Here is a 27,804-nt window from a genome sequence, read left to right as displayed (position 1 = left end):
ATGCCAGATGTTGGAGTCAAACTTACATGGGACTCAAACATCGGGACCATCCCTAAATCTCACTACTGGATAAAAATACTAACCATGGTCTCATTTCACAATATGGTATAATTTATAATAAGTTCCAAGAAAGGAGGACACATTGGGTACAAGACTTTTGGGGGGGGGGGGGTCTATATCAGATGACCAATGGGCAGCAGTACCATCAGCAGTCCCCATTAATTTTATGCCCTATGCAAAAATCTAACATAGGACATATACACCCGAGAGGCTATTTCAATGGAAGCTTAGAGACACAACCCTATGCCCTAGATGTAATGAGTGCCCGGCAAATTTAATACACGTTATGGAGATGCCCAGACTCCATTGATATTGTCAGGGGGTTGTCTCTACTATCAACTGCATCTTTAGGCCAAAGATGCCGATGGAACTAGGTATATGCCTTTTGAGCATGTTAGACGAAGCTAGGGACCCAGGAAAATACCTGTATACCAATAGTAAGCAGTCCATTTCAGGCTTGCAAGCTCATAGCATTAAAATGAAGTCAATAGGATGATTAAATGAGTTTATTTTTTCACAGACAGCACATAATGTGGCTTTTTCAGAGATTTCCCAATGAACACTGCACACACTATGACAACAAGAAGACTAAGACATCCGACAGCCACCAACACCCAGAGCTCCGCAGGGGCAGACTCTTCCCTCGTCACTGCAGCCGAAACATCCCTTTGTGAAGGTCCAATCACAAGCAGAGGTCCCAGAGTGGTCACAGTTTGTCCCTCTTCTGTGTGGGGTTCTTAACAGGAGAAAAGTGAGAGGTCAATAGACAAACTGCATGGAATTGTACAGAAATGTAAGAACTTGCAGTCAACAATCTAGCTTTTACACAAATGTACAGAAGTTAGCACCCATTTTAGACCTTCAAGTCCTAAAGTTGTTCAATCAATATTGAACAGAATTGGGATGAAACTAAGGGTTAACATCCTAGGTTGTGGTATGAGATGTTGGGGGGTTCCCCATTCTAGTAGGTAATAGTTTCCTCCCCCCCCCCTATTATGGCAAATTTGTAGTCTACCCCCACCCCCCCTTTCAGATCAAGGCGGGGCTTCAGTTGCATATGTCATTTAATGTGGCAAGTCAGAACACCACCCGTGCACCAGGACCTCAGTTTGGGACAAAACTCAGGGAAGGATGGGAGTTTACACTATAGCCGGCCTTTAGACTTGTGCATTACATTTTTTAATGAATGTCAAATTGACCTCCACACTATGGCGAGTCGTTCCTTTCTGGGTTAAGTCCCCCCCCCATGGTTTATGCTCATTATGGACTTTATCATTTTAGGTAAATAGCGCATCCCTTTTCTTTACAGCACAATTTGAAAGTCATGTCAAAAGTTACTCCAATACCACTTAATGTTCTTTAGGAGACATCTAGAGATCACCTACATTCATAACATTGTAGCTAGCAGCTGCCAGTTAATAACTCACCATCCAAGACGTCCCTCTTGCCTCTTGGCCTTCCAAATCTGCCCCTTCCTCCGGAAACCAGAGCAGTAGGGTTGCTGCAGGTGCCTGTACCACAACACTGGCAGATACTGCTGGGGCCCTCAACTGCAGACCAACTAGAGAAGACAATTAGACAAGTCTACATTTAGAAGCAAGACTTGAAGTTCTGGTGAACCAATGCTGTAGATTAGCATTTGGGGCCAATGCCTACCAGATGCAATAGTGCACTTGAGCTACAGCAACAAGTGCTTAAGATATGCTTTTATTAAAAGGCATTATAAAGCTTACTTTCACGAGTGCATAGATCATGTAGTTTCATGGCGTCATGTGTTGGCAATACAGGATTTCCCCCCCATTCCTTATAATTTGTACTCAATAAATGACACTATACAGGTTAATGCATGACCTCTGTAGCACAGAGACCTGATATTTTCTGAGACATTATATTCATCACAATCCCTGGACCCGATTTTTGCAGTGAAACTAGTAAATTGCATATGAAACCAGCATAGCTAGAACAATGAAGTTGTTCAAATGAAAGCCCCATTAGGCATGCATACCTCCCAACTTTGAAATGGGAATGAGGGACACCTATCAGAAAAAGTATGCAGGCATAGGACACACCCATTGCCACGCTCCCTTCAAGGAGAATTGTTTTTTTTTGTACAAGATTAGTTAAACCCACAAGTGTTTTTTTTTACCACTACTAATCCTTTATATTGCTCTTGGAATTTACAGATGCAGCAATTTAGAAATCAGATGAATGTTTTCCCCAACGCTAAACCTCTTTGATAGATAAAAAGTTCATTTTATATAAAAAAAACTATATAGATCAGACCAAAATGAGGGACAAATGAGAATGAGGGACAGATGGACATTGCGCCAAATCAGGGACAGTTGGGAGGTATGTGCCTCATGCATGCTCTACTTCCCTAAAAGATTGTCCACCAGTGTTCATGTGATCAAGGTTTTGATCATGTGGCATCTGTGGATGGACTAGGAGCAGCATACACATCACAGCAGTTCACTGTCAGATTGGCCAATAGCTACACTTTCACTGAGATGACAGGTGCATAAACTTCTGGGTTGAAGGAGGCAGGCATCAGTGGGGCAGCAGCCATTTGACACCATTGTAGATGCCTTTAATTACCAGTTAAGGAACCGAAAGATTTTTTTTAAATCTTGAAACTGGGCTTAGTGTATGTTTTTACACTAATAAGAAGCAAGCATAATGTAGTTCCGATTGACCACATTACAGGTCTGCCTAAAAACCATTAGCTTCTGCAGTTGCCTTTAAGCATTGGAAAGACAAAGTAGTAGAGAAACACAGGTTTAGCATCCCACCCAGGTTTGCCCTTTCCTAAATCTATTTTGCTTTACCAACCCTCTTCCCCAATCCAGAAAGAAGTGCATAGGCAATTATAACAAACAGCTAAGAGAAGCTTATGTCCAAATGGTTGTTTCTAGACATGGCTGCATGCCCCAAGAGGCAGCTAATGCAGGGGTCTCCAACACCCAGAACATTATTGGTCTGCGGCCTGTTGATGACTGGGCTGCACAATGGCAGGCAAGTGGCGACCATGGCCTGACAGCAGTCACCACTCCCCTAATGCCATGCGGCAATGGCCGTCTTCTGGATCATATTAACATCTCCTCCTGATCTGCAGCTCCTCCTGCCCCCGATAGGATGACATTGTTGGCCAGGTGGGTGACCCTGTTGGCCAGGCTGAAACCTGCCTCTGCCCTGCCAAGGCTAGGACTGCAAGGGAGGCAGAGTGTAAAAGGGGCACCAATTACAGAGAAGAGGGGGCATGACTGAAATAGGGAACTGATATGAAGGGAACTGCACTGACGGACTCTGAATATTCCATCACCAACTGCCCCCACTACCAGGAGATAAAAAAAACTGCAGCTTTAAAACCATCCAGTGTGCATGTGGGGTGGGTCTAATCCTCTTGTTGGGAAGTGCAAACACCAAGGTGTTTATCCTAAAAAGCAAACACATGCTACCATATGGATCATGCTGGCAACAGGTATTATTAGCCCATGGATGTTTTTTTCTCCATATCATGTACAATGATGGCTGGCCAATTTCCCCATTAAAAAATCGGCTGTTTATACCCGTTATTTCAGAAATCCACCAGGTTATTGGTTCACAAAGTCATTGTTCTAGACACAGTACCACAAATGTGTGCAATAATCCATGGAACCACAAGCAACCATTTTAAGTTACCATCTCACCTTTGTGTGGCTTTGCTATAGGAACAGGCCTTGGTCATGGCATCAGGGACCTGGGTGGTTGCAGCAGCTCTCAGGTAACAGGTTATGTAGATCTGGATTGGGAAGTATTTAAATTAGGTTATCAGTTCTTACAAGGCACCCCCATCTGTATCAGTCAATGCAAACTGTCCTCACCAGAGAGGCATCATTTCCTAGAAATCGGAAAGCATCCACTGTGAACTGGAGCTTGTCTGGCTCAACCCTCGGGGTGATGAAGGCTGAAGAGGAGTCATCTTGCATTCCATCAACTAGACAGCTGTAGAAAACGGTCAGTTAAGAGTGAGGTCATTATGGCGACAAACAACCCCACAACCCCCACCAGGAAAAAAACACCCCATACCCATTTTCTTCAATGAGGCCATAATTAGGAGCAGAGGTGGGATCAGGAGATATGGTGGTCACACATCGGTCAATATACAGGATCAGCCCAACATGGTTCTGAGTGTCCACAGAGGCCTCTATGTAAAGAATATCTCCAAGCTGATAGATGGGAGAACTTCTAGGGCCACTCCAGTCCTCTATAGACAAGACAGGGGATTACATGTAAAGTTCAGACAACACCCCCCCCCCCTCCCAATTATTTTCTTAACTCACCAGTCATTAGCCTCAAGGAGAAGGACAGCCTCTCTTCTATGGACACTGTGGTGCTGAATGGAACCCATGTTGGCTCAATGGCTTTGCTGCTTACATTGGCATGCCTATACAGAGAACAGGAGTGTCAGTAACGAAATCATGTTAATTCCAGAGATCCATATTAACTGTTTAAACCACTTGCTGCCCGCCGTCAAAAGGCTCTTGTTCTGGGACACCGTCATATGACAGCATCCCAAAACAGGCACGCAGCGCGACTGCACCGTGTTGCTAGGACATGGCATGACCGATCGCTGTAAACAGCCGCGGCTCTTTAACCATGTGATCGACTGTGTCTAATCGCAGCCAGTCACATGTGTAGCGCTACCCCCTCATGAGCCGCTGATTGTTTTGGGATCGGCGTATTAAGTTACCTCTATGTGATGTCTAGGGGTGACGGTAGTGAGTAGAGCAGTAATTGAATGTCCAGTCAGTAGATTAAGTTATTTCTTGGTCCAACATCAACTTGAGGTAGACAGGAAAGGTTGATGAAATGAAGTAACTTTGCGGTATCAGGCCTTGGATAAGGAAAAGCAGTCCTACTTCTCTACAGCTGTAACGATACGTCGCCACTCTAGCCAGAGTGGGTAAAGTGCCCCCGGACAGACCTCTGCCACAGGCCTGGCAGCCAGGGTGTCACTTTAGGTTGTTGGGAGGAACAAGTCTCTGCCACAGACCTGGCTCTGATTAAATTAGGATGCCAGATGAAACCTCTGCCACAGGCTCAATGCTGACAATGTGAACAGCAGAGCGAATCCTGCCAATAGATCACGTCAGGGTTGACAGTGTAAGTGTACTTGTCAATGTCCGGTCACCAGATCCCCGATGGTTTGTTCAAGCCCTTTTGGATAACCTGCCTCTGGGTTTTCCTCAAACCGATCCCCCACCGAACGGCAAACAGCCTGGGATCTCCTCCGTAGAAGTGGGGACTCAGTAAGTCACTGGGACCCCTTTGTGGCATCAGTTGCTCCAGGCCAGGAGGCCCCAGATTCTGGAACTCTGCGTAGCGTGCGACCCCAGGCCAAGTAGGCCATAGTGGTGGGGCCCGCGATGTGCGCACACCCTAAAGGTGGGTGCCGCACCTGGAAGCCGCGAAGAACCCAGAACAATGGCCTCCGCCACAGAAATACCCCCTCCCAGCATGCACAGCGAGGCTCAACTCATTGGCTGCTGGGAAGAAGCGGCTCCGCCTGGATCCCTCTGATGCCATCTGCCGTCCAGAGATGAGACCGTATCTCTGGACGCACAGACTGACCCACAGGACAATCCAGGATTTGGCGACAACCAAATTTAACAAAATTAAGAATGAGAGCAACTTATCTCTCTTTCTCCCAATAACTTTAGCGTAGTGCCCTTTCTGAATGTAAAAGGAGCGCTACTCATGTAACCACAGATGCTAGTAATCTGCGCTTTTACTTACAAAAAAAAAAAAAAAAAAAATTACCAAACAATTTAAACAATTAACCCTCAGCAGTGAATATCACCGAAAGAAAACACTATTTGTGTGAAGAAAATAAGGCTTAAATTTGGGTACAGCGTTGCATGACTTTGTCATTCAAAGTGTGACAGTGCTGAAAGATGCCATGGGCAGAGGTGGGGTGCAAGTGCTCTGTAGGCAAGTGGTTAATTGTCACTTTTAAAAAGAAACAAACAGCATCATGGTAGCTGCCATTGCCAACTTTGTTACCAAGATGACAACCTGTAATCTGCAACCAACATCTAGCAAGTTACTGACATAACCAATATGAAGGATGGTAGCTCAAACTGGCTTCTTCCTTTTGCTGGAAAGCAAGATAGCAATGCCAGATATAGTACAACATCCCTGAAGCTTGTACTTCTAAATGCGAGTGAGCAAAAGCATATCCATCCTCAAATTATAATTCATATTACCTCAACATCTAGTCCAGGTTACTAGGGTCACTCTTACACCAAGGAAAGTGGAGAATACAGATGAAGAACTGAGCACTGCAATCTTTGCCATGATGTTCGCTAAAGCCACCTAATGGTATCCCATCATTGTCAATGATGATCCTTTCACTACCACACTTTTGCCCAACAGAGGCCATTGCTGATCACTGCAGTAGAGATGCCAAGTTGTAGGTACAGGCTACATGTCTACAAATACCTACTTCAGTACAGACCAAGCTGGAGCTCAGTACCTAAAAGCAAAGACTTATGGACCCATTTAGACTTTAGTATCAAAATGGTTTGCCAATACAAAATAAGAAACGGCTGCACCCCACATGGGCACCGAGTAAAGTTTATTGGAGTATGAAAAATATCACCAGATGACACCAGCAGTGGTCAAGGTAGACACGTATAACCAAATGGGTTGCCAATACAACCAGATATAAGCCAAACCTCTGGGTTGTGGTGCACAGCCTTCAGCCGTTTGGTAGGGGGGCATTGACCCCACAACCGATAAGTGAATAGGCCACAAGTTTGATAGCTTAGAAGGCTTGAGGCCCATCAGTTTTTTTTTACTGTCTGTACCCCCAATAAGGATGAGCTCAGGCATGTTCGGAAGCTGCATGTGCAAAGCCAGGAAGTCGGCACTGCACAGCGCTAATCACAAGCAGGGGCGTTGCTAGTTGGTAAAAAAAGGGAGGGCTTCAGCCCAAAGTACAAGGCCAGAAAACGGGAGTGGGTGTATGATGCAGGCTTTTTTTGGCTGGGCCGTGGCTTACCTGACCTACCTCAGCCATGGTGTCACAACAGCCAGTCAGTCCTTCCATCAGTCAGAGGAGGAGCTGACGAGAGGAGAGCCACCCGCCCGGACGCTGATGTGGCGCGGCGGCCACATTATTATTCCCGCCTTCTGGAGCCTGCGCAACGCCTATGATGGACGTCCCACAGGCTCCAGAAGGCAGGACCTGCTATGGCACCCGGCCACACCTGGGATCAGATCAGTCCCGGCGCTCGCTCGGGGCCAACAATGGAGACATGAAATTATGAGTCTCTGGGCTATTCAGGGTCACATTCAGGGCTCCATCTCACCCGCCACCCCCTCCCGACACCCCTGATCACAAGTAGTGAGACATTTCCCTGATCTGTGCAGCCAGACAATGTCTCACTGCTTCTTATTAGCGCTGTGCAGTGCCGACTTCCTGGCATGCGTCTTTCGAACACACCTGAGCCCATCCTTACCCAATAATCAGATTAGTTACCATCAGGAATGAACCCAAGGGAAATCCCCAAACATTTTTGGAGTGGTAAAAGAGGCCTAGGAGGCAATCGGCACAATGGACACACTTGTTGCAGTGGCAAGTCAAGAGATTCTCAGTTTTATTTGTCAAAACAGGAAGTGAAGGGGAAGGTCTTGAATTGGGACAGAAGCAGAAAACCTGACAGGGGTGCGGTTCACTGTTCAAATGTTTTTGCCAGGAAAGATGCATGGTTAGGACCTGCATTGTATCCTAGTGTAGACTCACCGGTAGTAGTAGCACATTATGGGGACCACGGCTGGGTTGGTTCTGATGATTGGAATGGAAGAGGTTGGGCTGTAGGTCAAGTTGGTAGCATAGATCACCCAGTCTTGCATCATCTGTAGATAAGATCAGATTATAGACACTGCGGTGCTACTCATGAGTTAGACAAGGGGCACATCAATTGTTTAGAAAGGGAAACAATGGATGTGTCCCATAGCCAAGACTAGTCACCCAACCATCATGCTTATGAGGATTAACCTTTTAGAATTCAAAAACTTAGGCTAGCAACTCAGAACAGCCACGTAATACATTTTCAGAGAATTACAACAGGTCTGCTTTAAAATGATTTCAGGTTCTAAAAATCCTGTAAACAAAAAAACGTGACTAAATGTAAGTTACCGCATTTACAAGCATTTGGCATTTCAAATGCCTCTGAACATCCATTCTGAACACTTTTTTGGGGGAAAAAAAAAAAAGGGGGGGGGGGAAGGAAGAGCGCACACACACACACACACACACACACGTGCTTAGGCTGTTTTCCCCACATCATTGTCCCCCCCCCCCCCCATTGTAAATGTGAACAAGATCAGCAGCACACACATAGGTCTAAAGATGGCACTGCAAAGTGCAATATCCCATAGCAACCAGGTTTTAGTTTACTGAAGCAAATACAGTTGGAACTAAAATAAATAAGTGGGTTAAGTGTGGAGGATTACCTGCACAGTGTTGCCACAGTCCTGCAGACTAATCTGGAAGATAACTTCATCAGCACTTTGGGTGTTGGGCTTGCAGCCTTGGGGTCCCAGGCTCAGATCAGACGATTTCACCAGCTTTCCGTTCCCATAAAAATCCATCATGACACTGACCACCATGCGGTCCTCTTCACACTGGACACTGATGGGGGAACTAGATGAAATTACAGTCGGGGGCTGCTGGCGGAGCATCCCACCAGCACGTCCACCTGTTGAAACCCTCTGAGCCCCACCTCTAGAAGCCCCAAACCCATATACTGCATTAGTGCCTGGGTAAGTCCCTCCAGAACCCCCTCTAGAAGACCCCTGACTCTGGCCAGGTACAACTCGCTGGTTATTCCTCCACCAGTCTGATTGGCGCCTATGTCTCACCAAGGCTCCATCCCCACTACATCCAAACCCTGGTCCATAAACCACGGCCAAAAGCAACAGCCAACTACAGCAGTTCCTCACTGCTAGACCCATCCTGCCTGCAAGACCAACAGCACAATGAGGCAGGAAGAAAGGGCTGCCCTTTATACCCCTCCCACCAGTCACTAATACCCCAGCTGGGGCAATTCATCACCACACCCAAATGGCTGCCTCAGAAAAACATGGTTGATCTCTTGATGCTGAGACAGTTAACCACTTGCTGACAGTCACCTCATTTGAGTGGAGCTACACAGGAGAATTTCAGTAGCTTAGTCCCGCTACTATATTTGTTATGGATTAATCACTAGGAGTAGCAAGTGATCAAAAAACTGATGATACAAATGTCTCTCCATGGAGTACACTATACAACCAACATGCATTAGCATAATCTCACATGACCGATCGATGTTTCAATCATGTGCAATTGAAAGCTACAAGATGCTACTGAATACCACCAGTGTAGCTTATACCATAGGGGGCGATATATTTCAGGGCACATTTTTATATTTGGGGGCGTGTTTAATGCACATGTGCCAAAGTTCCTTCTGTTAGGCTGCCCATTATATTTGTACCAATTTTAAATAAACAAGGTGCATTAGCAAGGCACATTGGGGTGCCATTCAGAATGGCAGAACAACAATGTAAATCTGACATTGGTGATCATTTGCTAGTCCTAGCGATTAACAGCTAGCGATGTTGTTGGCAGGATTGGGTTTGTAAACTCTCCTGTGTAGCTCTAGTCTTAGGGCTCATTCACATGGTTCTGTACCTATTGCTGAGCTGTTTGCAGCAACATGTGTTGTATGCGCTATGGGGTGCCCACCCATTCATGTCTATGAGTGCACCCAACAGAAAACTCTTGCATTGCCATGTGTGCACATCAAAAAATACTTATGAACATATACAATATGGGAATAGACCCTTCAACTGGATTCACATTCTGCATTGTGAATATGCTAGCAGTCTTGTGTAGTTATAACATAGATAGTGGCATTGCATTGTTGTGTTTTGCCTCCATTTTCATTGATTGTCCAGATAAGAAAATCTGTCTGCTGGTCAGTGGCAGTGCGTCCATAAGGGGCGCATGGGCGCTGCCCCCTCTCTGCTGACACCTCTCTATTTATGGTCGCTGCTGCCGCCTCCTATTCAGATGCCCAGCCCTTTATCGGGCACCATAAGCCTGAACTACAGTGGCGTGGTATTTTTTGGAAGCACCTGATTAGAGCAGAGTCCCTTATATTGGGCACAACAGGTGTTATAAGTCCCTTATAATGGGCACAACAGGTGTTCAGACCCGGGAACTCAGCACAGGAGTGGTGGGAACACCTTGTAATGGCACAACAAGTGTCTAGACTGCTCAGACCTGAAACTCAGCACAAGAATGGCGGGAGCCCTTCATAATGGGCACAGTGGCTGTGAATACCTGGGTACTCGGCCCAGGAATGGTGGGAGGCCCTCATAATGGGCACAACAGGTGTACGGACACGGGAACTCAGTGCAGGAATTATCAGAGCCCCTCATTATGGGCACAACCATTGCTTAGCCCTGGAACTCAGCACAGGAATGGTGGGAACCCCTCATAATGAGCACTGCAGCAGGGAGTACCTGGAAACTCAGCACAAGAATGGTGGGAACCTCTTATAATGTCCTCAACAGGTATGCAGACCTAAGAATTCAGTGCAATAATGATGGAAGCCCCCTGATAATAGACAAAATAGGTCTCCAGAGCCAGAAAATCTTTGTGTGGATGGCGGGAGCCCCTTATAGTGGACCCAACAGGTGTGCAGACCTGGGAATTCAGCACAGGGGAGGTGTGAACTCCTTATAATGGGCACAAGTGTTCAGACTGCTCAGGCCTGTAACTCAGCACAAGAATGGTGGGAGCCTATTATAATGAACACAGCAGCTATGAATACCTGGGAACTCAGCACAGGAATGGTGAGAGCCCCACATGTTGGGCACAACCGATGCGCAGATCTGGGAACTCAGGGAAAGAATGATGGAAGCCCCTGATAATGGACAACCTAGGTCTGCAGTGCTATAAACACTTCATGTGGATGGCAGGAGACCCTCATAATGAGCACACCCTTAGGTCTGGTATGGATTTTGAGCGGAACCATACGCCAATATGTAAAAAAAAAAGTGGAGTCCCCCAAAAACCATACCAAACCCATATCTGAGCATACAGCCTGACAGGCACCGCCCTGAAACATGCTAGGCCACATGCCCTCAACATGGGGGGCCCTGCCTCCCACCCCACCCCAAAGAAGTTTTTCCGCATGTTGATAGGGACAAGGACATCTTCCCCTTTTGGTAAGCCTCAGTCAATGTGGTGGCGGATCACGTTTATGTTATCATCTTCACACTGGGTGTTGTTTGTCCTGGATTTCACCGTTTTGGACTCTAATATTGCATATGTGCATGTATTAAGGACCTATTTGCACTTATATTGGTGCGATTTTTTTCTTTCTTTTTTAATTTGATTATTTATTTGTGGATACACAAAGGACTTTATTGCTTATTACTTGGTTGGCGCAATTTTTTTTTTTTTCTTCAGTATTTTGTGTTAGGTCACGCTATTGCTGCCTCCGTATTTATTCACTTAACTGATTCATTGTTTTGTTAGCGCAATTTTTTCTTTTCCATCTTCCCCAAGATCCTGGACTGTGGGGGTCTGCAGGCAGGGGGCTTATCAGAATCTGGAAGCCCTCTTTAACAAGGGAGCCCTTAGATTTCAACCCCCCTATACGAATGAATATGGGGTACATAGTACCCCTACCCATTCACCCAAAAATAAAGTTTAGTATAAGAAAAACAGGAGACAGTTTTTGACAAGTCCTTCCTTCATTAAAAATGTCCCCCATGATAACTCCAACATTAATCACGATAACTGTCACCGACACAAAAAAACACAACAATAAAGTCTCCCACCGTTTTGGCAGTGCCGGTGTCTGACAATTCTTATATAGTATGGGGTGTGGTAATATCATCCAGAGACCCCGTCCCTTGCAACATCACTAACTCATCATGCCCAGGCAGTGATGTCACATGGGGTGGGGTCTCCGGTTGACATAACTGTTTGGCCACATCCAATAGCTATATAAGAACTGTCAGAAGGGCGGGAACCTTCATCAGGGTAGGAGTGTTTTTTTTAATCGGGTCAGCGGACATAGTGATCAACGTTGGAGCTACCACAGGGACATCAAATTTTTAATAAAGGAGTTGTCAGAAACTTGTCTTTACCTGATTTGGGGGCTCGATTACAGTCAGGATCGGCACAAATATTAGTAGAGTGTATTACACACAGGGTGTACGCTCTCACTGAATGGCAAGCTCCCTTTTCTGGCTGAAACATACCTGATGCACTCTTACATTGGGGCTACCTGTGCACTGTTCCTTCGTCTCCCCCGGTGGCTTTGGGCTACACGTTCCATGTTTCTCAACTGCAATCTGGTAACAATAGGATCTTCTGAGAAAGCTGCAAAGCGAAATACATAGCAATCCCTCTGTACTCCGATTTCCTCAATGTTTGCCCCGATATGTAGGACCTTCTCTATAGGCCCACCATAGATTCCATCATATCTATGGGTATACACTCAGGTTCTCTTAGGACACATTAATTTGGGACAATACCATGTATATACATTGAAATACTTGTTTTCTATGTCTGTTCTTACATAATGGTTTTACCATGATAATAGAATACAAATCAAATTTATTGTATAGAGTGCTCTCTTTTTTATTTGGGTCTACCAAAGTCCATATTCACCTCTGGTTCTTTCTCTGAGTTGCCAGAAACTGTCTCCCATTTTTCCTATACTTTGTTTGGGTGAATGGGTAGGTGTACTATATACTCCCTACACTTTCACATGGGGGCCCCCTTTTTCTGGCCTGCCAGGCTGCATACTCGGATAAAGGGTCTGGTATGGATTGGGGGGCGGTCCATCTTTTTTCTAATACATTGCCTCTAAACCAGGGGTCTCAAACTGGCAGCCCTCCTGCTGTCGCGGAACTACAAGTCCCATCATGCCTCTGGGAGTCATGCTTGCAACTGTCAGCCTTGCAATGCCTCATGGGAATTGTAGTTCAACAGCTGAAGGGCCTCCAGTTTGAGACCACTGCTCTAAACACATGTTGCAAATTGGATCAGTTAAAAAGGTGATCAGACTTCCATTAAATGCAATGGGCTGAAATTGGACCCAAGTCAAACCAAAAGTAGTGCAGGAACCTTTTCAAAAGTTAGACCAGTTAAGACGGCTCTCATAGGGAACATTGATTTTATATGTCATGCGACATGTGCTCTCAAAGTCGGAGCGCATGTTGCACCAGTGTGAGCCGGGCCTTACTCAAATCCGTACCAATACATTGGGGGAGATTTACCAAAACTGGTGCAACTGTGCATAACCAGCTTCTAACCCAAGCATGTTCAATTGAGTCTTTGACAACCTATCAGCTGGTTGGTTACTATACACAGCTGCACCAGATTGTGTGCACTAGTTTTAGTAAACCTTAATTTAGTTAATTTATCACTAAAAAGGCCTTGTGTTCATTTCCTGGCACCAACTCACAGCCAAGTTAAGGAACAACTGGGTACAGACGCCGCACAGTCCTGCTGCCCCTCCATCACATATTTGTCCCAATTCTCTTAACCTAGTTTTCAGAGTAGTACTGACTGCAGTAGTAGCTGTAGGTCTCAGGTATGTTGACAGCATTTCTCTAGGGGCTGAATTCAGCCTGGCCAGGCCACACCCAAGTGGAATTGGGGTTCCAGTATGAATGGTGTGTCTCTACTTGTCTGAAACCTCTTCCTGATGCCAAGCACTGTCTGAGACAGGTGACCTGTCCCTACGTTATCCACAAGGATAATGTGCGCCAAACCCAGGGTCTTGATAAACTGCCTGACCCAAGATCGCCTCAGACACAAGCATCTAATCTGATGCTTCCTCTAACCAAGGAATGAGGTTCCCTTCGATTTCACCTGCATTGAGGCTACATATGAATGCCACCAGTAGTGGAGAATAGACTACAGACCTAAGGTATCCTACGATTGTTAATGCAGATCCTCTCATTACTCGCCAAGCAACTCACCATGACATCACCCGACACACAGTGCGGATTTTCACTTGCCACCTGCTGTGTTCTAGAGTGAAGTCAGGCAGCAGAGAGATGATGCCCATGGGCGAGTGTTCTGCCCACATGCTCCTGTCACCTCGGCAGCAGGCTCCCTTCTCACAGTGGGATAAGCAGCAGAATGGGCTGGCTGATGGATGGCAGTTCTGCCACTGATCTTGGACATCAGTTTGCCACCCCCCCTGAAAGTGCCGCTCAGGACCCATTGTAGGGCCGGCACTGCCAATATGGGATGACATTAGTTATGGGGAATTAATGAAATTGGAAGGGTCTGCGGTATATAGCACAATCATTTCAGAAAGACCTTTGTACAATTAAGTATAGAATACGGAAGCCCATACCAAAGATTTTTTTTTTTTTAAGTCTCAGACATAGCCATTCCCATGAACTTAAATCTATAAATATCACTAGGAATGGGATCTTTGCTTTTTTCGTAAATTAGGGAAATTCGTAATTCTGAATTTTTGGATTTCGAAAAAAAAAAAAAAAAAAATTTCGGAAGTTCTAAAAAAAAAATTCTGAAAATTTCCCCATTTTCGAACTTTAGATTTTTGAATGTTACAATTTCGAAAAATCGAAAGTGAAAAAAAATACATAAATTCGAGATTTCTAAAATTCAGAATTTAAAATTCGAAAATATAAAACGAAAGTGTTCGTATTTCCAAAAATCCGAATTTACGAAATACAGAAGTCCGGAAATAAAAAAAGTTAATACAAAAATTTGGAATTAATGAATTTCTGAATTGGTTAAAAAATGAATTAGAAACTAAATGAATTGCACATGTCTAACCAATACCCATTTGTGTGGAGACCCCCTTAAAGTCTATGCCAGACCCAAAGGGCCTGGTATGGATTGGGGGACTCCATGTCACACACACACACACACACCAAGCAGCAGCCCTAGTTGGCCAATCAGCAGCCATCAAATGTACTGTGATTTAACAGTGCATTATGGGGAGCTCTGTGGCTGGCAAACTTGCTGCGAGCGCCCATATGTTAGTTTGTTCTACGAATGAACGCCAGGTGTTTGAGTCAAACTTACATGGGACTCAAACATCGGGACCATCCCTAAATATCACTACTGGATAAAAATACAAAACATGGTCTCACTTCACAATATGGTATACTTAAGTTCCAAGAAATCGATGGACTTGCCATCAAGGACACATTGGGTACAAGACTGGGGTCTATATCAGATGACCAATGGGCAGCAGTACCATCAGCAGTTTCCATGGTCTTTTTAGCCCTATGCAAAAATCTAACAAAGGACATATACACCCGAGAAGCTTTTTCAATGGAAGCTTAGAGACACAACCCTATGCCCTAGATGTAATGAGCGCCCAGCTAATTTAATACTCGTTATGGAGATGCCCAGACTCCATTGTTATTGTCAGGGGGTTGTCTCTACTATCAACAGCATCTTTAGGCCAAAGATGCCGATCGAACCAGGTATTTGCCTTTTGAGCACGTTAGACAAAGCTAGGGACCCAGGAAAATACCTTTATACCAATAGTAAGAAGTCCATTTCAGGCTCGCAAGCTCATAGCATTAAAATCAATAGGATGATTAAATGAGTTTATTTTTTCACAGACAGCACATAATGTGGCTTTTTCAGAGATTTCCCAATGAACACTGAACACACCATGACAACAAGAAGACTAAGACATCCGACAGCCACCAACACCCAGAGCTCCGCAGGGGCAGACTCTTCCCTCGTCACTGCAGCCGCAACATTCCTTTGTGAAGGTCCAATCACAAGCAGAGGTCCCAGAGTGGTCACAGTTTGTCCCTCTTCTGTGTGGGGTTCTTAAGAAAAGGGAGATCAATAGACACATTTCTGTACAATTCCATGCAGGTTAAGAGCTTGCAGTCAACAATCTAGCTTTTACACAAATCTCCAAAAGTTAGCACCCATTTTAGACCTTCATATACTAAAATTGTTCCTTCAGTGAATATTGGACAGAATTGGGATGAAACTAATGCTTAACTATCTAGGTTGTGGTATGGAGTGTTGGGGGGGGGGGGATTTCCCCCCCTATTCTAGTTAGAGTAGGTAATAGTTACACCCCCCCCCCCCCCCTCTATGGCAAAAATGTAAGAACTTGCAGTCAACAATCTGCCTTTACACGAATGTACAGAATTTAGCACCCATTTTAGACCCTTAAGTCCTAAAGTTGTTCCTTCAGTCAATATTGGACAGAATTGGGATGAAACTAATGGGTAACTTCCTAGGTTGTGGTATGAGCAATTGGGGGGGGGGGGGATTCCCCATTCTAGTAGGGGATAGTTTGCTTCCCTCCCCCTCTATTATGGCAAATTTGTAGTCTACCCCCCCTTTCAGATCAAGGTGGGGCTTCATTTGCATATGGCATTTAATGTGGCAAGTCAGCACACCCCCCCATGCTCCAGCACCTCAGTTTGGGACAAAACTTGTTGGTAGAAGGGACATGCCGACCTCACCGTGCTGCTAGAATCCCGGAAGGATGGGAGTTTACACTATAGCCGGCCTTTTTACACTTGTGCATTACATTTTTTAATGAATGTCAAATTGATCTTCACCCTATGGCGAGTCTTTTTTCCTTTCTGGTTTAAGTCCCCCCCCCATTGTTTATGTTCATTATGGACTTTATAATTTTAGGTAAATAGCGCATCTTTTCTTTACAGCACAATTTGAAAGTCATGTCAAAAGTTACTCCAATACCACTTAATGTTCTTTAGGAGACATCACCTACATTCATAACATTGTAGCTAGCAGCTGCCAGTTAGTAACTCACCATCCAAGACGTCCCTCTTGCCTCTTGGTCTTCCAAATCTGCCCCTTCCTCCAGAAACCAGAGCAGTAGGGTTGCTGCAGGTGCCTGTACCACAACACTGGCAGATACCGCTGGGGCCCTCAACTGCAGACCAACTAGAGAAGACAATTGTTAGCCAAGTCTACATTTAGAAGCAAGACTTGAAGTTCTGGTGAACCAATGCTGTAGAGTAGCATTTGTTAACTTCATGGGGCCAATGCCTACCAGATGCAATAGTGCACTTGAGCTACAGCAACAAGTGCTAAAGATATGCTTTTTTTAAAAGGCATTATAAACCTTACTTTCACGAGTGCATAGATCATGTAGTTTGTGTTGGCAATACAAGATTCCCCATTCCTTATAGTTTGTACTCAAGACATGGCACTATACAGGTTAATGCATGACCTCTGTAGCACAGAGACCTGATATTTTCTAAAAGATAGATATATCTATCCATCCAACAATTCCTGGACCTGATTTTTGCAGTGAAACTAGTAAATTGGATATGAAACCAGCACAGCTAGAACAATGAAGTTCAAATTAAAGCCCCATGAGGCATGCATACCTCCCAACTTTGAAATGGGAATGAGGGACACCTATCTGCAAAAGTATGCAGGCATAGGACACACCCCTTGCCACACTCCCTTCGAGAATTTTCCAAAAGAAAAAAAAAAAAAAAAAAAAAAAAAAAATTTGGTTAAACCCACAAGTGCTTTTTTACCACTACTATTCCTTTATATTGCTCTTGGAATTTACAGATGCAGCAATTTAGAAATCAGATGAATGTTTTACAACGTTCATGTGATCTCCAAGGTTTTGATCACGTGGCATCTGTGGATGGATTAGGAGCAGCATACACATCACAGCAGTTCACTGGCAGATCGGCCAATAGCTACACTTGGGGCAGCAGCCATTTGACACCATTGTAGATGCCTTTTATCGCCAGTTAAGGAACTGAGTGATTTTTTTAAATCTTGAAACTGGGCTTAGTGTATGTTTTTACACTAATAAGAAGCGAGCAAAATGTTGTTCTGATTGACCACATTACAGGTCTGCCTAAAAACATTAGCTTCTGCAGTTGCCTTCAAGCATTGGCAAGACAAAGTAGTAGAGAAACACAGGTTTAACATCCCACCCAGGTTTGCCCTTTCCTAAATATATTTTGCTTTACCAACCCTCTTCCCCAATCCAGAAAGAAGTGCATAGGCAATTATAATAAATAGCTAAAAGAAGCTCATGTCCAAATGGTTGTTTCTAGACATGGCTGCATGCCCTAAGACGCAGCTAATGCAGGGGTCTCCAACACCCAGAACATTATTGGTCTGTGGCCTGTTGATAACTGGGCTGCACAGTGGCAGCAGGCCCGGAATTTCCCACAAGGCCAGGCCTCGGGGCGGCAGGGTGCCAAGGGGGCGGCAGTGGCATGGAGTCCCGACTGCCGCAACATACAGTTGAGGGCGGTAAGTTGCTGTGTGGGAGAATTGAGCGGGGGAATCCGCTCGCTAAGTGATTGCGGTGATGTCACCAAAATCACTTGTGAAATGTGTGCTGCCATCTGTCCTACCCTCCCCCCACATACCTTTCTCTGCCTTCGGGACTCCTCCGTCCTCCCCCCAGCTGCAGAGTCTGTCTCCTGTCCCTGCCGCCGATGTACAGTGAGGGGTGAGCTGTGCTCTTCACAGGAGTTCTAGCACAGCGCTAGGACTTCTGTTTTGGAGGTGACAGGGTCAATAAAGAGAACCTGTCACCTCCAATTGCCATCACACAGGGAATGGTTTTCTCCTGTGTGAGAACTTTATTGCCAAAAGAAGAAGAAGAAAAAAAAAAAAAATATATTTAAAAAGTAAAGCATAAGAAAAATATTCAAAATAAGAAAATTACACAAAAAAAAATAAAGTAAATGACAAGCTACAAATACAAAAACAAAACGGGAAACAAAAAATATTTGAACTAACCGTGCCACCCCTGTCCCCTCCGGTTGCCATTCTCCGTTGATTGGGAGGGTTCAGTTGGCAGGGAGGGGGTGCATTGTGGAACCTGGCCTTGGGGTGGCAGGGAGAGCAAATTCGGCCCTGAGTGGCAGGCAAGTGGCGATCATGGCCTGACTGCAGTCACCACTCCCCTAAGGCCATGCGGCAATGGCTGTCTTCTGGATCATATTAACCTCTCCTCCTGATCTGCAGCTCCTCCTGCCCCCGACAGGAGGACATTGTTGGCCAGGTGGGTGACCCTGTTGGCCAGGCTGAAACCTGCCTCTGCCCTGCCAAAGCTAGGACTGCAAGGGAGGCAGAGTGTAAAAGGGGCACCAATTACAGAAAAAAGGGGGCATGACTGAAATAGGGGACTGATATGAAGGGAACTGCACTGACGGACTCTGAATATTCCATCACCAACTGCCCCCACTGCCAGGAGATAAAAAAAAAAAAAAAAAAAAAAAAAAAAAACCTGCAGCTTTAAAACCATCCAGTGTGCATGTGGGGGCGGCTCCAATCCTCTTGTTGGGAAGTGCTAACACCAAGGTGTTTATCCTAAAAAGCAAACACATGCTACTATATGGATCATGCTGGCAACAGGTATTACCATTAGCCCATGGATGTTTTTCTCCATATCTTGTAAAATGATCGCTGGCCAATTTTCCCATAAAATCGGCTGTTTATACCCATTATTTCAGAAAGCCACCATGTTATTGGTTCACAAAGTCATTGTTCTAGGCCTAGTGCCAGAGAAATGTGTGCAATAATCCATGGAACAACAAGCAACCATTTCAGGTTACCATCTCACCTTTGTGTGGCTTTGCTATAGGAACAGGCCTTGTTCATGGCATCAGGGACCTGGGTGGTTGTAGCAGCTCTCAGGTAACAGGTTATGTAGATCTGGATTGGGAAGTATTTAAATTAGGTCATCAGTTCTTACAAGGCACCCATCTGTATCAGTCAATTCAAACTGTCCTCACCAGAGAGGCATCATTTCCTAGAAATCGGAAAGCATCCACTGTGAACTGGAGCTTGTCTGGCTCAACCCTCGGGGTGATGAAGGCTGAAGAGGAGTCATCTTGCATTCCATCAACTAGACAGCTGTAGAAAATGGTCAGTTAAGAGTGGGGTCATTATGGCAACAAACAACTCCACAACCCCCACCAGGAAAAAAAACACCCCATACCCATTTTCTTCAATGAGGCCATAATTAGGAGAAGAGGTGGGATCAGGAGATATGGTGGTCACACATCGGTCAACATACAGGATCAGTCCAACGTGGTTCTGAGTGTCCACAGAGGCCTCTATGTAGAGAATATCTCCAAGCTGATAGATGGGAGAACTTCTAGGGCCACTCCAGTCCTCTATAGACAAGACAGGGGATTACATTGTAAAGTTCAGACAACACTCCCCCCCTCCCAATTATTTTCTTAACTCACCAGTCATTAGCCTCAAGGAGAAGGACAGCCTCTCTTCTATGGACACTGTGGTGCTGAACGGAACCCATGTTGGCTCAATGGCTTTGCTGCTTACATTGGCATGCCTATACAGAGAACAGGAGTGTCAGTAACGAAATCATGTTAATTCCAGAGATCCATATTAACCGTATAACCACTTGCCGCCCGCTGTCAAAGGATGGCGGGGTTGTTTGGCTCTTGTTCTGGGACGCCGTCATATGAAGGCATTCCAAAACCGGCACGCAGCACGACTGCACCGTGTTGCTAGGACATGGCACGACCGATCTCTGTAAATAGCTGCAGGTCTTTAACCATGCGATCGACTGTGTCCAATCGCAGCCGGCCACTAGTAAAACACAGATGCCAGTAATCGGCGCTCCTCGCCTCACAGCATGTGGCGAGGATAGCTGATCAGCTGCATCTTTTGCATGGGGACAAACATGTAATCAGTGCCCATCATTTCCAGTTAGTGCTGCCCATCAATGCCACCTCAGTGAAGGAGAAAAAATTACTTATTTATAAAATTTACTGACAAAAAAATATTTTACCAAATTTTTGATTTAAATAAATTAAACCCTCAGCAGTGAATATCACCAAAAGAAAACACTATTTGTGTTAAGAAAATGATAAAGATGTAATTTGGGTACAGTGTTGCATGACTACACAATTGTCATTCAAAGTGTGACAGTGCTGAAAGATGGCATGGGCAGAAGTGGGGTGCAAGTGCCCTGTAGGCAAGTGGTTAAGTGGTTTTAAAAAGGAACATAAAGAACAGCATCATGGTAGCTGCCATTGCCAACTTAGTTGCAGATTACAGGTTGTCATCCTGGAAACAGCCATCTAGCAAGTTACTGACATAACTAGTATGAAGGATGGTAGTTCAAAAATGGCTCCTTCCTTTCGCTGGAAAGCAACTCACAAGATAGTGACGCCAGTTTCAGTACAACATCCCTGAAGCTTGTACTTCTAAATTTAAGTGAGCAAAAGCAGATCCATCCTCAGATTCATATTACCTCAACATCTAGCCCAGGTTACTATAGTCACTCTTACACCAAGGAAAGTGGAGAATCCAGATAGATAGACAACTGAGCACTGCAATCTGCCATGATGTTTGATTAAGCCACAAGGTCACCTAATGGTATCCCATCATTGTCAATGCTGATCCTTTCACTATCACACTTTTGCCCAACAGAGACCATTGTTGATCACTGCGGTAGAGATGCCAAGTTGTAGGTACAGGCTACATGTCTACAAATACCTACATCAGTACAGACCAAAGTGGAGTTCAGTTGTACCTAAAAGCAAAGACTTATGGACCCATTTAGACTTTAGTATCAAAATGGTTTGCCAATACAAAATAAGAAATGGCTAAACCTCACGTGGACACCAACTAAAGTTTATTGGAATAAATTTTTTCTCACCAGGACGACACCAGCAGTGGTCAAGGTAGACAAGTATAACCAAATGGGTTGCCAATACAACCAGCCAAAAATCAGATTTAAGCCAAACCTCTGGGTTGTGGTGCACGGCCTTCAGCCATTTGGTAGGGGGGCATTGACCCCACAACTGATAAGTGAATAGGCCACAAGTTTGATAGCTTAGAAGGCTTGAGGCCCATCAGTGTTTCCCCCCTGTCTGTACCCCCCCCCCATTAAGGATGAGCTCAGGCATGTTCAGAGCCAGAAATTCAGCACTGCACAGTGCTAGCCTCAAGCAGGGGTGTGGCTAGGTGGTGTAAAAAAAAAAAAAAAAGAAAAAAAAGAAGGAGGGGCTTTAGCCCAAATTACAAGGCCAGAAATGGGGGGGGGGTGTATGTGGTGCAGGCTTTTTTTTTTTGGCTGGGCCGTGACCTACCTCCGCCATGGTGTTACAACAGCCAGTCATCAGAGGAGGAGCCAAGAAGCCTGGAGGAGAGGAGAGCCGCCCGAGCACTGATGTGGCGCGGTGGCCGCATTGCAATTCACGCCTTTGAAAGACATCACATGTCCCGCCATTGGACCAGTGGGACGTCCATCATAGGCGTTGCACAAGCTCTAGAAGGCAGGACCTGCTATGGCATTGGGCCACACCTGGGATTAGATCAGTCCTGTTGCTCGCTCGGGGCCAACAATGGACACCTGAAATTATGAGACTCTGGGCATTTGGGGTCACATTCAGGGCTCCATCCCCCCCCCCCCCACCCCGATGCCCTTGATCACAAGCAGTGAGATTTCCCGATCTCTGCAGCCCTACATCCGGACAATGTCTCACTGCTTCTGATTAGCCCTGTGCAGTGCCGACTTCCTAGCGGGCTCTGCACATGCGTCTTCCAAACACATCTGAACCCATCCTTAGCCAATAAGCAGATTAGTTACCAACAGGAATGAACCCAAGGGAAATCCCCAAACATTTTTGGAGTGGTAAAAGGGGCCTAGGAGGCAATCAGCACAATGGACACACTAATTGCAGTGACTTGTCATTGAAGAGATTCTCGGTTTTATTTGTCAAAACAGGAAGTGAAGGGGAATGTCTTGAATTGGGACAGAGGCAGAAAACCTGACCAGGGGTGCGGGTTCACTGTTGAAATGTTTTTGCCTTAAGATATTTACCAGGAAAGATGCATTGTTAGGACCTGCATTGTATCCTAGTGTAGACTCACCGGTAGTAGTAGCACATTATGGGGACCACGGCTGGGTTGGTTCTGATGATTGGAATGGAGGAGGTTGGGCTGTAGGTCAAGTTGGTAGCATAGATCACCCAGTCTTGCATCATCTGTAGAAAAGATCAGATTATAGACACTGCGGTGATACTCATGAGTTAGACAAAGGGCACATCAATTGTTTAGAAAGGGAAACAATGGATGTGTCCCATAGCCAAGACCAGTCACCCAACCATCATGCTTATGAGGATTAATCTTTTAGAATTCAAAAACTTAGGCTAGCAACTCAGAACAGCCACGTAATTCATTTTCAGAGAACTCCAACAGGTCTGCTTTAAAATCATTTCAGGTTCTAAAAATCCTGAAAAAAAAAAAAAAAAAAATAAAAAAAAAAAAAAAAATCCTGTAAACAAAACGTGACTAAAAGTTACCGCCACGGACGGATGGGCGGGCAGTGCGTGTCGATGTCACGCCTCCATCACCTGACACGGAACTAGGTCTCCGTGCGGTGTATTGGTATACCATCCACGAGGGGTTACAGGAGTCAAACGGCGCCGCATCATTGGGCGGTCACCCCGCACCAATGCAGACGCCTCCCTTCTCCTCCCCTTCTCCTCGTATGCGTGTCTCTGGGCGGGTAACATTGGGGGGGTGGTCCCTATAAGAGGGTGTAACCTATGGCAGGTACAGGCATTTGGCTCTTCACATGTCATCACTCCATGCAGCACACTCGGAACTCACAGGTGATCCTCTTCCTCTCTCCTATACCTCACCACACCCAGTACCTTCACCTCACTTTACTATCTTTTATATTCCCATTTCTCCTTGTCTTTCTTCCCCATCCCCCTTTTTTCTCCTTTTCTCTTTTCCTTCTCCTTTGCTTGTTTTCCTCCCCCCTTCCCCCCTTTTCCTTTTCATCATATCTCCATATCCCATTCAAACATAATACATTCTTCATTTATTTCCAATACAGCCATCATTCCTTACCGACCACAGTGCATTCAATACACCATGCCTCATGCCTGTGCCACCTGGGTGCGCTCTCCTGACGGGCCCTGCACCCCTCATTCTCCAGCCCTAGTCCCCGGCAGTGACCACCCCAATCCTGGGGTCCATCCGGAGCTTCACTCTAGTGCCGGCGGCAATCGGCAACCTGGTGAGTACCATCTGGGGCTTCTTGATGAGTCCTCAGCCCCCACAAATGTTGGATGCCCCGTTTAACCAGCTATGTGCTTATGTCGTTCCAGATAACCAATGTAATGCATGCCTGCTCCTGATGAGCGACCAACAGTCGCGAAACGCGTAGAGCTCTATACCTCATGCATTAATGTATTATCACTGCAGTGTCATGCGATGTAATTTCCATTTTAATATGTGATATCTATTTTATGTCTCAATAATATAGTACAGCTCGCTGTACTCATTGCATTTATATATTTGGGTCACTGCCCACGTACCTTGTCCCCCAACTAATCTGTGAAACATATATGTTTATCTATTTCTTCAATAGTGCAATATAGTCATGGACGGTGCATTATGTGAAAGTAATAAAATATTTAAACCTATTCCAAATTTATTATCTTTGATTCATTCCCCCCATTTATTGCAAACAGTTTCCCGCACATGCTTCATTTAAAGTCCCGCACTTGTTTCTCTTTTCTATACCTAATTAGGGATGGAGGTAATTGACCCATTACCTCATTTAAAGTCCCAACCAACCCTCCCCCCGCCCACTTTATAAAAGTTACCGCCATTACAAGCATTTGAAATGCCTCTGAACATCCATTCTGAACACTTTTTTGCTTAAAAAAAAAAAATTCTGAAAACACACACACACACACACACACACACACACACACACACACACACACACCTTAAGACGGCACTGCAAAGTGCTATAACCCATAGCAACCAGGTTTTAGTTTACTGAAGCAAATACAGTTAGAAATAAAATAAGTGGGTTAAGTGTGGAGGATTACCTGCACAGTGTTGCCACAGTCCTGGAGACTAATCTGGAAGATAACTTCATCAGCACTTTGGGTGTTCGGCTTGCAGCCTTGGGGTCCCAGGCTCAGATCAGAAGATTTCACCAGCTTTCCATTCCCATAAAAATCCATCATGACACTGACCACCATGCGGTCCTCTTCACACTGGACACTGATGGGGGAACTAGATGAAATTACAGTCTGGGGCTGCTGGCGGAGCATCCCACCAGCACGTCCACCTGTTGAACCCCTCTGAGCCCCACCTCTAGAAGCCCCAAACCCATATACTGCATTAGTCCCTCCAGAACCCCCTCTAGAAGACCGCTGGCTCTGGCCAGGTACAACCCGCTGGTTATTCCTCCACCAGTCTGATTGGCGCCTATGTCTCACCAAGGCTCCATCCCCACTACATCCAAACCCTGGACCATAAACCAGGGCCAAAAGCAACAGCCAACTACAGTAGCTCCTCACTCCTAGACCCATCCTGCCTGCAAAACCAACAGCACAATGAGGCAGGAAGACAAAGCTTCCCTTTATACCCCTCCCACCAGTCACTAATACCCCCAGCTGGGGCAAATCATCACCACACCCAAATGGCTTCCTCAAAAAAACATGGTTGATCTCTTGATGTTGAGACAGTTAACCACTTGCTGACAGCCACCTCATTTGAGTGGAGCTATACAGGAGAATTTCAGTAGCTTAGTCCCGCTACTATATTTGTTATGGATTAATCACTAGGAGTAGCAAGTGATCAAAAAACTGATGATACAAATGTCTCTCCATGGAGTACACTTTACAACCAACATGCATTAGCATAATCTCACATGACTGATCAATGTTTCAATCATGTGCAATTGAAAGCTACAAGATGCTACTGAATACCACCAGTGTAGCTATACCATAGGGGGCGATATATTTCAAGGCTTTATATTTGGGGGCGTGTTTAATGCAAATGGTGATCATTTGCTAGTCCTAGTGACTTTCAGCCAGCGATGTTGTTGGCAGGATTGGGTTTGTAAACTCTCCTATATCTCTGGGATCTGCTTAGATCTTGTTCTCCTGCAAGGTCCTATTGATTGTTGTCACCTCAAAAAGTCAGTCCACCAAAAACTGATATTTTAGTCACAGTGGAGACTGGTAGGCTGAGTTAGTCATGTTTTTTTTTTTTATGTTCTCGGCGCTCCAACAGTGAGATCAGAGTCCATAGTTTCCAACTTTGTTCCTGTTCACTTGGAAATGTTGGTTGTCCCTGCTAACCTTTCTGTGTCCTAGGTCCTCCTGTTACTTTGTCCAGAATACAAAATCTCAGCAGGGATGGTGAAAGCCCCTCATAATGGACTCAGCAGCTGTGAAGACCTGGGAAGTCAATGCAAGGATGGTGGGAGCCCCTCATGATGGACCCAGCAGCTCAGTAGACCTAGGAAGTCAGTTCAGGGATGGTGGGAGCCTCTGATAATGGACAACATAGCTCAGCAGACCCAGAAACTCTGCACATGGATGGTTGAAGCCCCTTATAATGGGCACACCAGGTGTTCAGACCCAGGAACTCAATAATGGCACAACAAGTGTCCAGACCGCTCAGACCTGAATGGTGGGAGCCCTTCATAATGGGCACAGTGGCTGTGAATACCTGGGTACTTGGCACAGGAATGGTGGAAGCCCCTCATAACGGGCACAACAGGTGTGCAGACCTGGGAACTCAGCGCAGGAATTGTCAGAGTCCCTCATCCTGGGCACAACCATTGATCAGACCTGGAACTCAGCACAGGAATGGTGGGAGCCCCTCAGCAGCTGTGACTACCTGGGAACTCAGCACAAGGATGGTGGGAACCTCTTATAATGTCCAAAACAGGTGTGCAGACCTAAGAACTCAGTGCAAAGATAATGGAAACCCCTGAAAATGGACAACATAGATCTGCAGAGACAGAAATACTTCATGTGGATGGCAGGAGCTCCTTATAATGGGCACAACAGGTGTGCAGACCTGGGAATTCAGCACAGAAAAGGCATGAACCCCTTATAATGGGCACAAGTGTTCAGACTGCTCAGGCCTGGAACTCCACACAAGAATGGTGGGAGCCTCTCATAATGGACACAGCAGCTGTGAATACCTGGGAACTCAGCACAGGAATGGTGAGAGCCCCTTATGTTGGGCAAATCTGGGAACTCCGGGAAATAATGATGGAAGCCCCTGAAAATGGACAACCTAGGTCTGCAGTGCTAGAAAGATTTCATGTGGATGGTGGGAGCCCCTCATAATGAGCACACCCTTAGGTCTGGTATGGATTTTGAGGGGAACCCTATGCTAATATTTAAAATAGTGGAGTCCCCCAAAATCCATACCAAACCCTTATCTGAGCATACAGCCTGGCAGGCACCCCCTGAAACATGCCAGGCCACATGCCCTCAACATGGGGGGGGCTCTGCCCCCCCACCCCAAAGAACTTTGTCCCCATGTTGATGGGGACAAGGGCCTCTTCGACACAAATCTGGACTGTGGGGGTCTGCAGGCAGGAGGCTTATCAGAATCTGGAAGCCCCCTTTGACAAGGGGCCCTTAGATTCCAATCCCCCTATATGAATGAGTATGGGGTACATAGTACTCCTACCCATTCACCCAAAAAAAACAGTTTAGTGTAAGAAAAACAGGAGGCAGTTTGACAAGTCCTTCATTAAAAATTAATAATGTCCCCCATGGTAGCTCCAACGTTAATCACGATAACTGTCGCCGACACAAACCCCCCCCAAAAACAAAGTCTCCCAATGTTTTGACAGCTCCGTTGTCTGACAGTTCTTATATAGTATGGGGTGTGGTGATGTCATC

At 45.6% G+C, this 27,804-nt stretch overlaps 2 protein-coding genes and 1 long non-coding RNA gene across 5 annotated transcripts; 1 reads left to right on the top strand and 2 right to left on the bottom strand.

Annotated features, from left to right (window-relative positions):
- Positions 1-550: 550 nt before the first annotated feature.
- Positions 551-9,075, bottom strand: LOC120933590 (zona pellucida sperm-binding protein 3-like). Of its 2 annotated transcripts, none has more exons than XM_040346876.1 (8): positions 8,560-9,075; positions 7,847-7,959; positions 4,380-4,483; positions 4,126-4,303; positions 3,921-4,041; positions 3,747-3,838; positions 1,488-1,621; positions 551-796 (listed from the first exon to the last, which is right to left on the bottom strand). In XM_040346876.1, exons 1-8 carry the CDS (start codon positions 9,058-9,060, stop codon positions 567-569), a joined length of 1,473 nt encoding a protein of 490 aa, XP_040202810.1. In that variant the 5' UTR covers positions 9,061-9,075; the 3' UTR covers positions 551-566. The 2 variants fall into 2 exon arrangements, with proteins under 2 accessions (XP_040202810.1, XP_040202811.1); XM_040346877.1 differs by having other exon boundaries at positions 551-784.
- Positions 9,076-15,696: 6,621 nt separating this feature from the next.
- On the bottom strand, positions 15,697-25,489 carry LOC120933596 (zona pellucida sperm-binding protein 3-like). 2 transcript variants are annotated; one of them, XM_040346884.1, is made up of 8 exons: positions 24,976-25,489; positions 22,997-23,109; positions 20,341-20,444; positions 20,088-20,265; positions 19,882-20,002; positions 19,710-19,801; positions 16,911-17,044; positions 15,697-15,942 (listed from the first exon to the last, which is right to left on the bottom strand). In XM_040346884.1, exons 1-8 carry the CDS (start codon positions 25,462-25,464, stop codon positions 15,713-15,715), a joined length of 1,461 nt encoding a protein of 486 aa, XP_040202818.1. In that variant the 5' UTR covers positions 25,465-25,489; the 3' UTR covers positions 15,697-15,712. The 2 variants fall into 2 exon arrangements, with proteins under 2 accessions (XP_040202818.1, XP_040202819.1); XM_040346885.1 differs by having other exon boundaries at positions 15,697-15,930.
- Positions 23,616-24,555, top strand: LOC120933598. The gene is made up of 3 exons (XR_005748114.1): positions 23,616-23,739; positions 23,970-24,152; positions 24,244-24,555. It is a non-coding gene; the product is annotated as an uncharacterized LOC120933598 (long non-coding RNA).
- Positions 25,490-27,804: the final 2,315 nt, after the last annotated feature.

This window comes from Rana temporaria, chromosome 3 (genome assembly GCF_905171775.1).
Source record: "Rana temporaria chromosome 3, aRanTem1.1, whole genome shotgun sequence".
Taxonomy (NCBI): Eukaryota; Metazoa; Chordata; class Amphibia; order Anura; family Ranidae; genus Rana; species Rana temporaria.
This window is presented reverse-complemented; position numbering and strand designations above follow the sequence as displayed.